At 40.3% G+C, this 14770-nt stretch overlaps 4 protein-coding genes across 8 annotated transcripts in view; 3 read left to right on the top strand and 1 right to left on the bottom strand.

Annotated features, from left to right (window-relative positions):
- Positions 1-10096, top strand: part of LOC131262128 (uncharacterized) — a 207733-nt gene extending 197637 nt beyond the window's left edge. The window contains exons 2-3 of one of the 2 annotated variants that reach the window (XM_058264055.1): positions 8826-9029; positions 9092-10096. In XM_058264055.1, coding sequence (XP_058120038.1) covers positions 8913-9029; positions 9092-10039 — 1065 coding nt within the window. In that variant the 5' untranslated portion in view covers positions 8826-8912 and the 3' untranslated portion in view covers positions 10040-10096. Of the gene's footprint in view, positions 1-8780; positions 9030-9091 lie in introns of those variants that run through there. The other variant, XM_058264054.1, reaches the window with a different exon arrangement.
- LOC131262133 (uncharacterized) lies at positions 4233-5586 on the bottom strand. The gene is made up of 2 exons (XM_058264059.1): positions 5439-5586; positions 4233-5366 (listed from the first exon to the last, which is right to left on the bottom strand). The coding sequence occupies exons 1-2, from the start codon at positions 5541-5543 to the stop codon at positions 4464-4466; spliced, it is 1008 nt and encodes a 335-aa protein (XP_058120042.1). The 5' UTR covers positions 5544-5586; the 3' UTR covers positions 4233-4463.
- LOC131262123 (uncharacterized) lies at positions 6439-7750 on the top strand. Its single transcript, XM_058264047.1, has 2 exons — positions 6439-6680; positions 6744-7750. Exons 1-2 carry the CDS (start codon positions 6564-6566, stop codon positions 7713-7715), a joined length of 1089 nt encoding a protein of 362 aa, XP_058120030.1. The 5' UTR covers positions 6439-6563; the 3' UTR covers positions 7716-7750.
- A 132-nt stretch (positions 10097-10228) lies between the features above and the next one.
- LOC131262126 (uncharacterized) lies at positions 10229-14363 on the top strand. 4 transcript variants are annotated; one of them, XR_009178211.1, is made up of 3 exons: positions 10229-10396; positions 10459-11882; positions 11945-12074. XR_009178211.1 is itself a non-coding variant. In XM_058264051.1 (2 exons), the coding sequence occupies exons 1-2, from the start codon at positions 13228-13230 to the stop codon at positions 14361-14363; spliced, it is 1074 nt and encodes a 357-aa protein (XP_058120034.1). In that variant the 5' UTR covers positions 12901-13227. The 4 variants fall into 4 exon arrangements, 2 of the variants coding, with proteins under 2 accessions (XP_058120034.1, XP_058120035.1); XR_009178212.1 differs by lacking the exon at positions 10229-10396 and adding an exon at positions 13407-13536 and having other exon boundaries at positions 11425-11882; positions 11945-13344; XM_058264051.1 differs by lacking the exons at positions 10229-10396; positions 10459-11882; positions 11945-12074 and adding exons at positions 12901-13344; positions 13407-14363.
- The last annotated feature ends 407 nt before the right edge of the window (positions 14364-14770 follow it).

Here is a 14770-nt window from a genome sequence, read left to right as displayed (position 1 = left end):
CATCTTTGTATAACAATAAGATAATGAAAGACGCCACGCTAAGATGTAGCTAAACGATATGAACAGAGAGCTTATCGCTGAGCGCGTGCGATTGAGTTTGTATGCACCGCTTTAGCCGACTGTGTGTGTTCGCTCCGAAAATGCCGGATCAAAACAAGAATCAGCTCGCTGGGGTTTGTGACCCTACTTCCAAATACGCTTCTAAAAATAGCACCACGTATGCAGCGTAGCGATTAGAGTCCATCCGATGTAAAACAAAACTCAGTATGAACGGGTAGGGTAGCAACGGACTTGGTGCATCACGGGTACATTAATAGCCCAACACACCAAAGGTTTCGGACTGGTGAAACCAAATGGTAAGTATAAAACTTTATAAATAAAGATAAATATATACACTTCTCTCCCTCAGGCTTCCAAAAGCAACGACCGCCAAAACACCGAACTACCAGCCGAGCAGAACACATGAGGAGGTTCGGCGGCCACCACCGCGAGGCGGAGTCAACACCGAAGGAGAAGAACACAGAGAAGTGTGCGAACGCACACACCCTACTTTATGCCATTTAAAAGATGAATTTTTGTAGATTCATTTTATGTCCAGCGAGTGAACTATGGTCAACTCAGCGCGAATACATCACGTCAAGACGACGTCTAGGGGACCGATTGTGTTCATGATGAACGCTATAGTGAGAAAATTCACGGAGCGTCCCCCGGGCGTAGACGTTCAACCGGACTACCCGGGTAGTCCATACATTTTGTATGGGAGACCAAGGTGTATAAATTAGAAGGTGAAGTCGTCCAGTGTAAAATGACATTTCATGACTTGACATAACACTTCTGGGGTATTCATATGGGTTTTGAGGGGGGGTATCGGAAAAGGATTGGGCTTTTGACATAACTCTTCTCAAATATGGCACCCCTTCCAAAGCGACATAAAGTCACCTTCTATATTTATACACCTTGATGGGAGACTCCGTTTTCCTGTACTTAAGACTTAATAACTTTTCATCTAGACGTCGAATCGATTTGAAATTTTCAGTGAAGATACTTGAGGGTGTTTCCCACAATACTGTGTAGCTTTTATAATTTTAATAATTCATTAATTATGTTAATTTGACGTTCCAAAAAATTTCACCCTTCACACCTTCACTGTCAAATTTTGAAAACCGCGTATCTCCGAATCCGCGTAAGTCGAGAACCGCGTAACTCGAGAACAGACTGTAGTTCAAAGTGATTACTATCCAGGTGGGTTCATCCCGAACAAATCGCCTTGATTTTTTTAGAAAAATAAAGGAAAAATTTGACAATCGTTCCGGGTTTTGTTTATGTTTACAATTTGCCAGTTGTTGTTTTCAAAGTTCTTTCCGATAGCGTAAGAATGTCGTATTTATCTTGTTCAGCTGTTTTTTGCAAAAATAACTCAAACAATAACTCATGGAATGGGAAAAAATGCGATATAATGAAGATATTGTCGTTTTAACAAACACGTTTCATGTAGCATTGTAGCAACAAAGTGTTAACATATGTGCCTTTGGACGACCTAACCGCTTTACCCATCTCGTCCAACCTCATTTACTAGAGAGGGCAGAGTCTTCCGGTAACCGTATCAACTGGAACCAGCAGCTTGCTAACGCGTCGTAATCCTTTTGTTGGTAAACAAAACCAGGAACGATTGTCAAAAATTGATTTCAAAATGGCTGCCACAACCAGGCCTTTGAGCTCACCTCCCTTAGGACCCACCTTGCTGTAGTTAATCACGCTAACGTATCGCGAAGAGGCCTTATGGTGGCTCGCGCAACCCTTTTTTCCCCTTCGTGATCTAAAGCAACCCGTAGACGTTGCGAACTTGTACGTGCGAACAATTTGACAACCAGGCATTGCCTATGTTAAGGAAAGGAAAGGAAGATATAAGAGAAAATCTTCCTTTCCTTTCCTTAACATAGGCAATGCCAGGTTGTCAAATTGTTCGCGCGTACAAGTTCGCATCGTCTACAGCTGGCCGTAAACGTTGCGAACTTGTTCGTGCGAACAATTTGACAACCAGGCATTGGCTATGTTAAGGAAAGGAAGGGAAGATATCCTCTTATATCTTCCTTTCCTTTCCTTAACATAGGCAATGCCTGGTTGTCAAATTGTTCGCGCGAACAAGTTCGCAACGTTTACGGCCAGCTTACGGGTTGCTTAAGCCCCATCGCTGCTGCATGGGCCGCGGCCACTGTCACATTGACTGCTGGTCCAGCTGACAGCGACGGTGTTGTGGTCTCATTCTAGTCGCAACCCAAGCTGCAAACGTCACTTTAAAAGACGTCTTTTAGTGGTCTTTTAATAGATTAAAAGACCGTTAAAAGACGTCTAAATAACACGGTTAAAAGACCGCATATATCAAAAAGTGGGGATTTCGAAAATTCGAAAAAAAAAATTGTCCCTCCTTTTTTCGAACACCCACGTCTCTGTCCTTCGTCATTGCTCTGCTTGCTACGTGTTGTTGTAGAGTTTCCTTTTCTGAAAGCATGTAGATTTTCATATATGTATTAGTAGATTTTTATTACATACCTGCATGTGTATCAAACCATCAACTGCATATTTCGTGTTCAGCGCTCCTAACCACTAGACCATTCGATTGGACAATTCTTTTTAGTCAGTTGCCATATATAAATGGAGCAAGTGCAATACGTAGAACATTTTATTACAATTTTTTTCCGGTTATGTCTTTTTTAAATACATATTCTAAACACTCACACAACTACAAAACAACAAATGTATCGTTTTAAACCGTAAGAACGGTGTTTAATGATTCTTCGCATAAAAATGATAATGACAAAATGAGGCTAATTCCAATACTTTCCAACAGCCGCTTTGAGAAAAGATTTTGCGGATTTTTTATTTATTTTCAATCTAGTAAAACAAGAAACACAATTGTTACATTTCGAGCAATCGAGGTGGGCAAATTATTCAACATTCATATCGGCAGTCACGCATCGACATCGTTCGATATATCCTCCGCTAAGAACGCGATAACACCAATTATCAGGTGGTCTTGCGGTCGACACGTCGAAGATGATTCCTTTGCTTAGCGGTCAGCCCTCATGCAAATCTTTTGTATCAAGATGTTCCACATCAAGTGTTTCATTTGATTCCCCTGCGCATGACACAGTTGGTTGAGTCCGTTCGCAACATCCTCCTGCTGGGGTGGATTTTGCGCATTGTTGGGCAAATCGTCCTCACGACGGAAAGAGTTGACGGAATGTGTTGTTGTTGAGTTGTTGTGAACACAGCACCATTGCACAGCACACAGCCTCGCGCCGATCCCGAGGACCGTAGCCGAAGCAGCAGGCAACCGAGGAACAAGGAGGCGGGCTACTGCACCACCAGCCGTTCCAGAAGTAGGAGCTGTGACGCTGTACGGGAGGTGACAGTCGACGAGACTAGCCGCAGTCCTCTGACGGCGGCGAAGGAAGCGGCCGTCTCGGAGGCCTCGACGTCGGGCCGCTAACCGGAGGTAGGTTGTCCTGTAGGTGCCAGCTGATGCGTTCAGACAGGAGCTTTCTAGCGCAAGAGCTTTGCGAGAGCCAGGCGGCTTTGGGCGTCAATGCTCTTCAATGAGCCATGCCCCAACCACTGGCTCAAACCTCTTCTTTCGATCTTTCGAAGATTCCCTTGATGTTAAACAAAAAAAAAACACAGATTGTTATACAAACAATTATGGCTGAAGATGAAAGCGGGATCACTGCGTTGAGTTAATCTTCCGAACGATGATACGAACATTACCTCTGCCTCAGCTGTGTCGTCTGCTGTTGCCGAACCTTCTTGCAAGTTGTTGTTTTCTTCACTGTGATTAATTTTTTCACCCTCTTTGCTCATTGGATGCTTTAAAATACACTGATATGTGATGCTACGATAGTCAGCTGCATGAAATAAACAACCAAATATTTACGATTCTCATCGTGCCTGTTTCGCTTTGACAGAAATACAATGCAAGGAAGAAAAATAAGAACCTCCTAAACCAGATTGAAATTTACACGAAATGCACTTAAATCCCGCTTGACAGTATGTAACTACACGGACACAAGCAGAAGCCAAGTGCAGTAAAAACCATTCAAACTCCTCAACCCTGTATTGTAAATTGAGTCAATCGGTCTTTTAAGCCAGACCTTGCAGATTGGGAACTCACAACTCACGACCATTTCATCGAATAGCTTGTAGCTTAACCCAAATGAAATATGTTTACATGAAACTAGTTTTCAGTTTGTTTATTTTTCTTTAACCATCTTTAACTACGCTGCAACGGTTCTTAGTGGAGACAGGAGGTTTCGCTATCAAGGATCAAGCTACATCATGCATCATCAATCTATTTCACACTATGTTGAAGATACGGGTTTTAATTATTAAAAACAAAAAAATATTCGAAACGAATATTTAATGACGGTTATTAGCTTTTTTTAAAGTAACGCTAGGATTGCGGAGATTCATGAAACTGGATATTTTATCCGCGTTGGACGACATGTGGATCTCCGAACAGGGGAATGGGCCCTTCTTTTAGCGTATTTTAACTTTCTTTGGAAAAAACACAGTAGTGCTAGGTCACTTACTTTTGACCCTCTAGTAGAACCTATTATTCTAAATATGTTTATCACCTGTTTGTAGTTTATCAACGCTAACTTCATTTTTCCAGGTACCGATTTACCTGTCCAACTGCATTCGGCAAAAAAAGGCCTGCTAAAAATTAGATCTAATGCCTCGTGCATGCGATGGTCGCCGGTACGTGCCATTGATACTTCACAATTTAGCCAGTCTAGAAAAGTTTGAAAGTACTCTTTTTGACCCAAATGCTCATTTAAGGAAGCAAGTTCCACCTCATTAGTAATTGGACTGAACTCGAAAGAAACGCGTCGATCCTTCACGTTTCCTGGTATAGGCAGCTTCTGTAAAGCCGTATCAAGTTTCTTCGTCATAATACTTATGCGTCTTTCCATGCTTGCAATGCTTTTAATGACGTCTCCTTTATCAACGCAGATTGACAGGATTTCTTTTGATACTGTTATTCCCTTGTCCATCACGTTTTCCGTAGCAGTAGAGAAAATTTCACCATCGTTTTCCGGATCTTCTTCTGAAGCGGACATGACAAGGGAATCTTGCACAACATCATTAAGCTTGCCATCTTCCAATTCAGGATCGGGCTTGATGCATTCCAGAAGTTCATCGATGGACATAGCATTGTTCCGATTCGCGTATTCCGATCTTTGTGTTATCTGATTAGCTTCAACCAATTTACAAAAACTGTAAAAATCTCTTACAGTTTTCGAACACTGCAGGCAAACCAAAACGGGCAAACTATATTGCTGTTCAGCGATACTCTGTGCTGTCGATATCTGAAAAAACGATTGAACAGCGTGATTCGATAAATATAACAAGGCATTTGACAAATTAATCAGAATTATTACCACAAAATTCATAACTTGTTTGACCATGTTGCTGAAAGCTTGGTCAACTAGAGACGCATAACCACATTGTTTGTCCACAAGGCATAAACATAGCCGGCACCTCATCGCTATTGTATGAAATATTTTAATACACAAACTAATCCACCGCTTATGCTCAGAAAATGCTCAGTTATGGCCTTATCACACTGGTCACCAATGGTGGCATGGAAAAATCACTGGATTGTCAAACGACCATCGAAAACGAATGACATTGGAGTGGCTGGGGGTCCGTTGGTGAATGAGCTTGCCCGTATCACCGAGCTGTCATTGTGTGGAGTTTGGTGTATCTGGCATGTTAAGCTTGATTTGAAAGTGATTCATGTTTTTTTAATTTTATTAATAATCAATTATAAGCATAATAAGATTATAAAATTTCGGTATTTTAATCTTAAACTGCCGAAAACCGCATGAACCGAAAGTGAATTATATAAACTCCCACTCCCAGGTGGCCTGCCTTATCACACTACCAAGACGCACCAGTATGTCAAACTGGATGCCAAAACCAAATTTTGACAGTTCGGTGGCTTTGCAAAGCCACCATTGGTGACCAGTGTGATAAGGCCATTAAAAGTAAAATTGTTTACAATGTTATTAAAGCTACCAGGTTTGGAATTTATGGAAGTCTATGTTAAAGCTGTCAACCACGGGGTGCCGTTGTGTCAGATAGTGCTATGGCCAACATAAACATAACTACAATCGGACGTCGTTTATCCGGCGCTGGATTAGCTGGTGCACCGCGGTGAGGGACGGCAATGACTCATCTGTTTGTTTGCTAATGCCTAATTCTTGTGTCAGCATACAACTTTCGTTCAAAACGTTACCAGACTGACAAATGTGTTTTTTCTGCCCCTTCATGAAAATGCATCGAACAGTTTGATAAGTCAATTTGCTCTCGTCTCGACCTGATAATACTATATACTTTGATAAAGGTGCTGATTGTTGGTGATTTCATATCCGATAAACAAACTGATTTGTACGGTGTGTAGAAAGCAGCTCACCGCAGTTCAGTTGGTTGGATTGCAAGATTAACAAAAACAAAAACCTCGTTAGTTGAGGCTCAAGTCTGTCGTGTATTACTTTCTCGCAATGAGTACCATTAAATGTCGACTATGCCTCTGTTTAGTGGATAAACAAATAGACTATTCATGTTCACTCAAAGACGATACTTTCTGCACCATGCTGAAAACCGTATTCCCGTTTCCCGTAAGTACAAGGAAAGTAACTTTTTTCCCAGAAATCATGGATCTTAATTTTGTATATTTCCAGATATCATCGGTGCATACGGCCGCGAATAAAACCTACAATATGCCCGCTTTGGTGTGCCTCCTGTGTGCGACAACCGTCCGTAACTTCTTTGATTTCAGTCAAAAGGTTGCAGCTGTTCAGAAGCAACTGGAAAAGGAATGTTCCGGCAACGATGATAGTATGTCGATTTCTGAGCTTCTTCAACTCATTAAGACAGAGCCTGTGGAAGATGTTAGTGAACCGAACGCCAATGAATCGCTCGACATGTCTGTGGACATCCAACCCATTTCGATGCCAACAAATCAAAAGCAAAATAACGATCTATGGAATTTAAGCAGAAGTCAAGCAGGTCAGAGCCATAATCGGACCAGTGATCGTACGGTTAAACCCATAACTTGCATTGATAAAAACGAGGTGGTGGAAAGCATTGTTGATGTAGAAAGGCGTATGAACTATGTTGCAACACGACTGGAACAAGTTCTTCGAAACAACTTAGACCCCAGGCATCGAATTGAGCAACAAATTTCTTTCGATTTCAAAAAGATTACTAATAAGGAAGAGTTTAAAGCATTTAACGATAAATTAGCTGAAAAGGCATATATTAACAAAATCATAGATATGGTTGATTTCAGAATCAAATCGAATGATGGCAAACAACGTATGTATATAGCTTTCGATTTATTCTTTTGCAAGTCTTTTGTACCTCAATGTAGTTGGACAGGAACCAGTGCAAAAGGCGTACCAGGAAAGATTGCCTTCATATGCTTCCGTAATATTGTGCAGCTTTTCCAATTGATTGGCACCACAAACCAGGCAGTTATGTCCCAGGAAGAATTGTATAAATTTTTTAAGGTAAAGCTGCAGAATGCAAAAGAAAGAATGTTGCGAGGACAAGGGCTTCGTGATGCGTACTACCGTAGGCCGTGTAAGAGAAATTCGGTTAAGAAAACGGATAATGGATCTAAACAAAATGTGGGTGGCTTGACTGTCTAAATGTCGAATAAAGCTATACATTTTATTTATCAGCATTGTAACTGTTATGTCTGTGCTTTCGGATATGTGTACTTAGCACGCGTATTCAAATGTCTGTAGTTTAAAACTTAGTATATTTTAATTACAAGTACACAATATAAAATGACCCGGCCCGCTTACGCCGCTTATGTCCGGCCACTTGTGATGATGGAATAGAAGTGATCGATCAACAGCCGACTTGATGACCAGTTGCCCGACCGAGGTCAACCGAACCGTTGACCTCCGTTCGTACTCCGACCGCTATGCCGATACCCGGCTCGCACACATCTGCGTGTGTCGCTCAGTGCGAGCACCTTAGAGTGGCATTCCACGGGATGCAGCATCCGTCCGCAACAGTAACGATTCATAGTAGAATAGTGTTGACTGGGCGAAACAATAGCTGGGACACTGCACAGTACAACACACGAAGAGAGACAAAGATAGGCAGATGAAAGGGACTGATGACAAAAGAAAATCAGTTGTAAATCGATCAGCAAATGAAGCACTAAATTTGTGGCGCGCATCCACAAGCGATCAAAATTTATAATTTCTTAAAACGATTTGCAACAAGCATGCTTCACATTTTTAGATTTTTGGAAGAGTCCGAGCTTTTCCTTCCAACCCGCGTTAACCTGTGGTCACAGCTTTGCGCAACCGCATGCGGTTGCGTTTTTGACCTGTCAAACGAGCATAGCTTTTTGCCAAAAATAATACTTTAATGTTTGAATAAACCACTTATATGAGGATAGAATCTCATTAAAGTCTACTAGGAACAATATTTACTGCTGACATATAAAAACGCAAGAGTCTGCGGCAAGAATCAAACTCGTTTGATTTTTTAGTACAGAAACCGCAAGGTCTTGCGTTTGCGGTGACAGCCCATGACAGCTCCTATCTCTCCCATGGGAAAAAACGCAACCGCATGCGGTTGCGCAAAGCTGTGACCAGGGGTTTAGTTTTGGATGAGATAGTAATGTCAAATTGGTCTCAAATAGTCGACCTGTTAGACTATATCAAGACCCATTCCGTATCCGATAAACAAACTGATTTGTTTGGTGTCTAGAAAGCTGGATTTCAGCAGCTGTAAAAAAGTAACAGTTCACTAAAAAAACTAACGATTTTTATCAAAATAAACTTCTAAAGCAATATTGAACTAGATAGTGATTAAAATTCCTCACAATGAGTAGCACCAAGTGTCGACTGTGCCTCTGCTTAGTGGATAAACAAACAGGTTTTTCATGTTCACTAAACGATGATGCTTTCTGCGCTATGTTGAAAATCGTGTTTCCGTTTCCTGTAAGTACGAACAATGTTAGTTTTATCCTTGTGCATATAATCTTAATATGATTTGTCTCCAGATATCGTCGGTCCACACTGTCGCAAACAAAACCTACGATTTGCCTGTTTTGGTATGTTTCCTATGCGCTACCACCGTTCGCAATTTCTACAACTTTAGTCAAACAGTTTCGACTGTTCAGAAGAAATTACAAAGGGAATGCTTGGGCAAAGATGATAATTTGTCAATTGAAGAGCTTCTTCAATACATTAAGAAGGAACCAGAAATGCGAAATGATATAAGCGATGCGAACGATACAGAATCTGTTAAAATGTCCGCGCATATGGTTTCAACTCAGAGTGCAGCAAGTGAAGAAGAAATCATAGGTTTACCTCATTCTGCTACTGATCCAGACGCACCATTTCAAGAATGGATAGGCGCAACAATAGGTAAATCTATTGGTTGCATGAACACAAACGAAGTCATCAATGGCATTGTAGCTGTAGAAAGGCGTGTCAAGACTGTTGTGTCGCGACTTGATATGTTGCTTCGACAGAGTTCAAAGGTGGCACAATTAAGCAATTGTCATGATGATTTTGAGTTTGATCTTGTTAGTAGCGAGGAGGAATGTGAAGCATTCGATGCTAAATTATCTGAAGCAGCATACATGGACAAGATAATAAATTGGATTGACGATAGAGTGAAATGCGATGACGGCAATCGTCGTATGTTTTTATCAATCGATTTAATTTTTACTAGGGCCTTTTTAACGAAATGTAGTGTGACTGGAGCATCACATAAAGGTGAACCAAAGATAGCCTTCAGACGATTCCAAAACATATTGAAGTTATTCCGATTGATAGGCACTACACACCTCACACTTATGACCGACGAAGGGGTTATTATGTTTTTCAGCACAAGACTAAGGAATTCCAGACAAAGGATGCTTGCGAAAGGAGTTCGTCGTTCATCAAAAAATTACACTAGGCTTATAAATTACAAAATGCTTCAAAACACCAACAGTATGTGAAATATTAAACTCAACTATGATCAAGCCTATTAAAATTACCCTATTCAAAATTAGAATGACTACAATCTTTGCTCCATAAACCTTGTTGTCAAAAATATCCGAACAATACCACCCATAACAATGTTATCGCTCTTGACCAAATTATAAACAAGTAAACAAAATCAGTTTGTAGCAACAAACGAAGTTGTGCTGCGAGAAATCTAACATAAACTGCAAATTGACCAGAGAAATTAAAACATTATGAGCGGGACGAAGTGCCGGCTATGTCTCTGTTCCGTAGATAAGCAAACAGGACTTTTTTGCTCAGTAAAAGATGAAACCTTCAGCGGCATGCTGAAGACGGTGTTTTCCTTCCCTGTAAGTACTCGTGCTGTTAATTTTACTGTTGAAATAATGAAATTTATTATGTGTGGCTCCAGGTATCATCGTTTCATAAGGTCGCGGACAAAACTTATGACATGCCCGCTTTGGTGTGCCTCCTGTGTGCGACAAGCATTCGCAACTTTTTTGATTTCAGTCAAAAGGTTGCAGCTGTTCAGAAGAAACTGGAAAAGGAAACCTTAAACAACGATGATAGTATGTCGATTTCTGAGCTTCTTCAACTCATTAAGACAGAGCCTGTGTTGGGGGAAGATGTTATCGAACGGAACGGTAATGAATCGCTCGACATGTCTGTGGACATCGAAGCCATTTCGAGGCCAACAAACCAAAAGCAAAATAGCGATGTTAGAAATGTATGCAGTGGTCAATCAGGTCAGAATCAATATTGGACAAGTGATCGCACAGATAAATTCGTTGATTGCGTTGACACTGAAAAGGTCATCGATAGCATTGCAACTGTAGAAAGGCGTGTGAACACTGTTGTATCGCGATTAGATATACTTCTTCGAAAGAGTTTAAATCCGGCACAAATAAGCAATAGTCATGATACTTTTGAGTTTAACCTTGTTGGCAACGAGGAGGAGTGTGTAGCATTCGATGCTAAACTATCTGAATCAACATACATGGACAAGATAATAAATTGGATTGGCAGGAGGGCAGGATCCAATGACGGTAGACAACGTATGTTTTTATCAGTTGATTTAATTTTTACTAGGGCCTTTCTAACGAAATGTGGTTGGACAGGAGCTTCACATAAAGGTGAACCAAAGATAGCCTTCAAACGATTCCAAAACATATTGAAGTTATTCCGATTGGTTGGCACTACTAACCGAACACTTATGACCGATGAAGAAGTTTGTAAGTTTTTCTGTTCAAAACTCACTAATGCCAAAAGTAGGCTGAGAGCAAGAGGACTTCGTCGATCTGTCATGCATAGACAACACACAAGGAAAAGCAAGAAAACAGCAGAACTTGCTTCTGAGGGAGTTTAAGATAGTTTAAGAAATGTTTCAAATTGCTTACACTTTGTAAAATATTATATTCGACAGTAAATAAGCTCATTATAACCAAAGTGATTACCATCCCCTATCCCTTAGGACCCACCTTGATTATAACCGCCTATTTTAAATTAGAGTGACAATTTCATGGCTACAATCTTTGCTCCATAAACCTTGGAAGCGTAAGCGTTTTGTCAAAAATATCCGAAAAATGCCACCCATAACAATGTTATCGTTCTTGACCAAATTATAAACAAGTAAACAAAATCAGTTTGTAGCAACAAGCGAAGTTGTGCTGCGAGAAATCTAATATAAACTGCAAATTGACCAGAGAAATATAAAACATTATGAGCGGGACGAAGTGCAGGCTATGTCTCTGTTCCGTGGATAAGCAAACAGGACTTTTTTGCTCAGTAAAAGATGAAACCTTCAGTGGCATGCTGAAGACGGTGTTTTCCTTCCCTGTAAGTACTCGTGCTGTTAATTTTGTTGCTGAAATAATGAAATTTATTATGTGTGGCTCCAGGTATCATCGGTGTATACAGTCGCTAACAAAACCTACAACATGCCCGCTTTGGTGTGCCTCCTGTGTGCGACAAGCATTCGCAACTTTTTTGATTTCAGTCAAAAGGTTGCAGCTGTTCAGAAGAAACTGGAAAAGGAATGCTTGAGCAACGATGATAGTATGTCGATTTCTGAGCTTCTTCAACTCGTTAAGACGGAACCTGTGTTGGGGGAAGATGTTTTCGAACGGAACGGTAATGAATCGCTCGACATGTCTGTGGACATCGAAGCCATTTCGTTGCCAACAAACCAAAAGCAAAATAGCGATGTTAGAAATGTATGCAGTGGTCAATCAGGTCAGAATCAAAATTGGACAAGTGATCGCACAGATAAATTCGTTAATTGCATTGACACTAAAAAGGTCATCGATAGCATTGCAACTGTAGAAAGGCGTATGAACACTGTTGTATCGCGATTGGATATGCTCCTTCGAAAGAGTTTAAATCCGGCACAAACAAGCAGTCATGATACTTTTGAGTTTAAGCTTGTTAGCAATGAGGAGGAGTGTGTAGCATTCGATGCTAAACTATCTGAAGCAGCGTACATGGACAAAATAATAAATTGGATTGCCAGGAGATCAGGATCCAATGACGGTAGACAACGTATGTTTTTATCAGTTGATTTAATTTTTACTAGGGCCTTTTTCACGAAATGTACATGGACAGGAGCCTCACAGATAGGTGAACAAAAGATAGCCTTCAAACGATTCCAAAACATATTGAAGCTGTACCGATTGATTGGGTCTACTATCACCACAGTTACGACCGATGAAGATGTTCAAAAATTTTTAAGATTAAAACTAAATAATGCCAAAACCAGGGAGAAGGCAAGAGGACTTCGTCGTTCTGTCATGCGTCGACAACGCGTAAGGAAAAGCAAGCAGGCAGCAGAAATAACTTCTGAAGGGGGTTAAGATATCTTTACGAAATGCATTAAAAAATGATGATGGTGATAATGATCTGTCCCACCTCAACATAGGATGCTAAAAGTATGTTAGGTATGAAGTCCCGTATAACCGCCAATTTTAAATTAGAGTGACAATTTCATGGCTACAATCTTTGCTCCATAAACCTTGAAACCGTAAGCGTTTTGTCAAAAATATCCGAATAATGCCACCCATAACAATGTTATCGTTCTTGACCAAATTATAAACAAGTAAACAAAATCAGTTTGTAGCAACAAGCGAAGTTGTACTGCGAGAAATCTAATATAAACTGCAAATTGACCAGAGAAATATAAAACATTATGAGCGGGACGAAGTGTAGGCTATGTCTCTGTTCCGTGGATAAGCAAACAGGCCTTTTTTGCTCAGTAAAAGATGAAACCTTCAGCGGCATGCTGAAGACGGTGTTTTCCTTCCCTGTAAGTACTCGTGCTGTTAATTTTGTTGCTGAAATAATGAAATTTATTATGTGTGGCTCCAGGTAGCATCGGTGCATACGGTTGCGAACAAAACCTACAACATGCCCGCTTTGGTGTGTCTCCTGTGTGCGACAAGCATTCGCAACTTTTTTGATTTCAGTCAAAAGGTTGCAGCTGTTCAGAAGAAACTGGAAAAGGAAACCTTAAACAACGATGATAGTATGTCGATTTCTGAGCTTCTTCAACTCATTAAGACGGAGCCTGTGTTGGAGGAAGATGTTATCGAACGGAACGATAATGAATCGCTCGACATGTCTGTGGACATCGAACCCATTTCGAGGCCAACAAACCAAAAGCAAAGTTGCGACCTACCATATTTACGCAGTGGTCAATCAGGTCAGAACCAAGATTGGACTGTTGACCGCACAGATAAATTCATTAATTGCGTTGATAAAAACGAGGTGGTGAAAAGCATTGTTGATGTAGAAAGGCGTGTGAACTATGTTGCAACACGACTGGAACAAGTTCTTCGGAAAAGCTTAGACCCCAGGCATCGAATTGAGCAGTACGAATCTTTCGATTTTAAGATGGTTACTAATAAGGAAGAGTGTGAGGCATTTAATGAACAATTATCGGAGAAGGCATACATGGACAAGATCATAAATATGATTCAAGGCAAAGTCAAATCAAATGATGGCCGAAAGCGAATGTATATAGCTTTCGATTTATTTTTTTCGAGGGCATTCGTTGCTGAGTGCAATTGGACAGGAAGAAATTCTCTAAACAAAAACTTACCAGGCAAGATTGCCTTCATAAGTTTTCAACATTTTGTGAAGCTTTTCCAATTGATTGGTACTACAAACCGAACATTTATGACCGAGGATGAAGTGATCAAGTTCTTCAAGCTTAAGTTACATAATGCAAAACAAAGAATGAATTTAAAAGGGCTTCGTAAGGCGTACTATTGTAAACCTCATAAGAAAAATAAAATAAATAAAGCGGATAATACATCAGATTAAATTTACTCAAGCTCTATTTGTTTTTATTATCTACTATATATTTGTTCTAACTATTTGGTCGGGTGTATGTTTTTCAATAACTGTTTTGATGTTTTGTCATGATTGCTTGGAAGAATCCACGCTTTATTAGAACATCTTGAGTGTAGTCGAAGAACATTGAAGTGTAGAAAATAGTGTGGTATTATATCAAAGATTTAGTTTTTGGAGAGGATTGGAATAGTTTTTTTTATAGTTTTGTCAAAGTAATAGAAAAATGTTGATGGACACAAATCTAAAAAAAACTGTTCGTAACTTGTTTTTTAAAAGTCGTTCTAGCAGCCACGGAAGGTATATACCAAAGTGACTATAGTATACTATCCTCTAGGAAACCCACCTTGGTATATACAACCTTGGTTGATCCGTGTTTT

This window comes from Anopheles coustani, chromosome 2 (genome assembly GCF_943734705.1).
Source record: "Anopheles coustani chromosome 2, idAnoCousDA_361_x.2, whole genome shotgun sequence".
Classification (NCBI taxonomy): Eukaryota; Metazoa; Arthropoda; class Insecta; order Diptera; family Culicidae; genus Anopheles; species Anopheles coustani.
The sequence above is the reverse complement of the archived record's forward strand: the minus strand, read 5'-3'. Positions and strand labels throughout refer to the sequence as shown.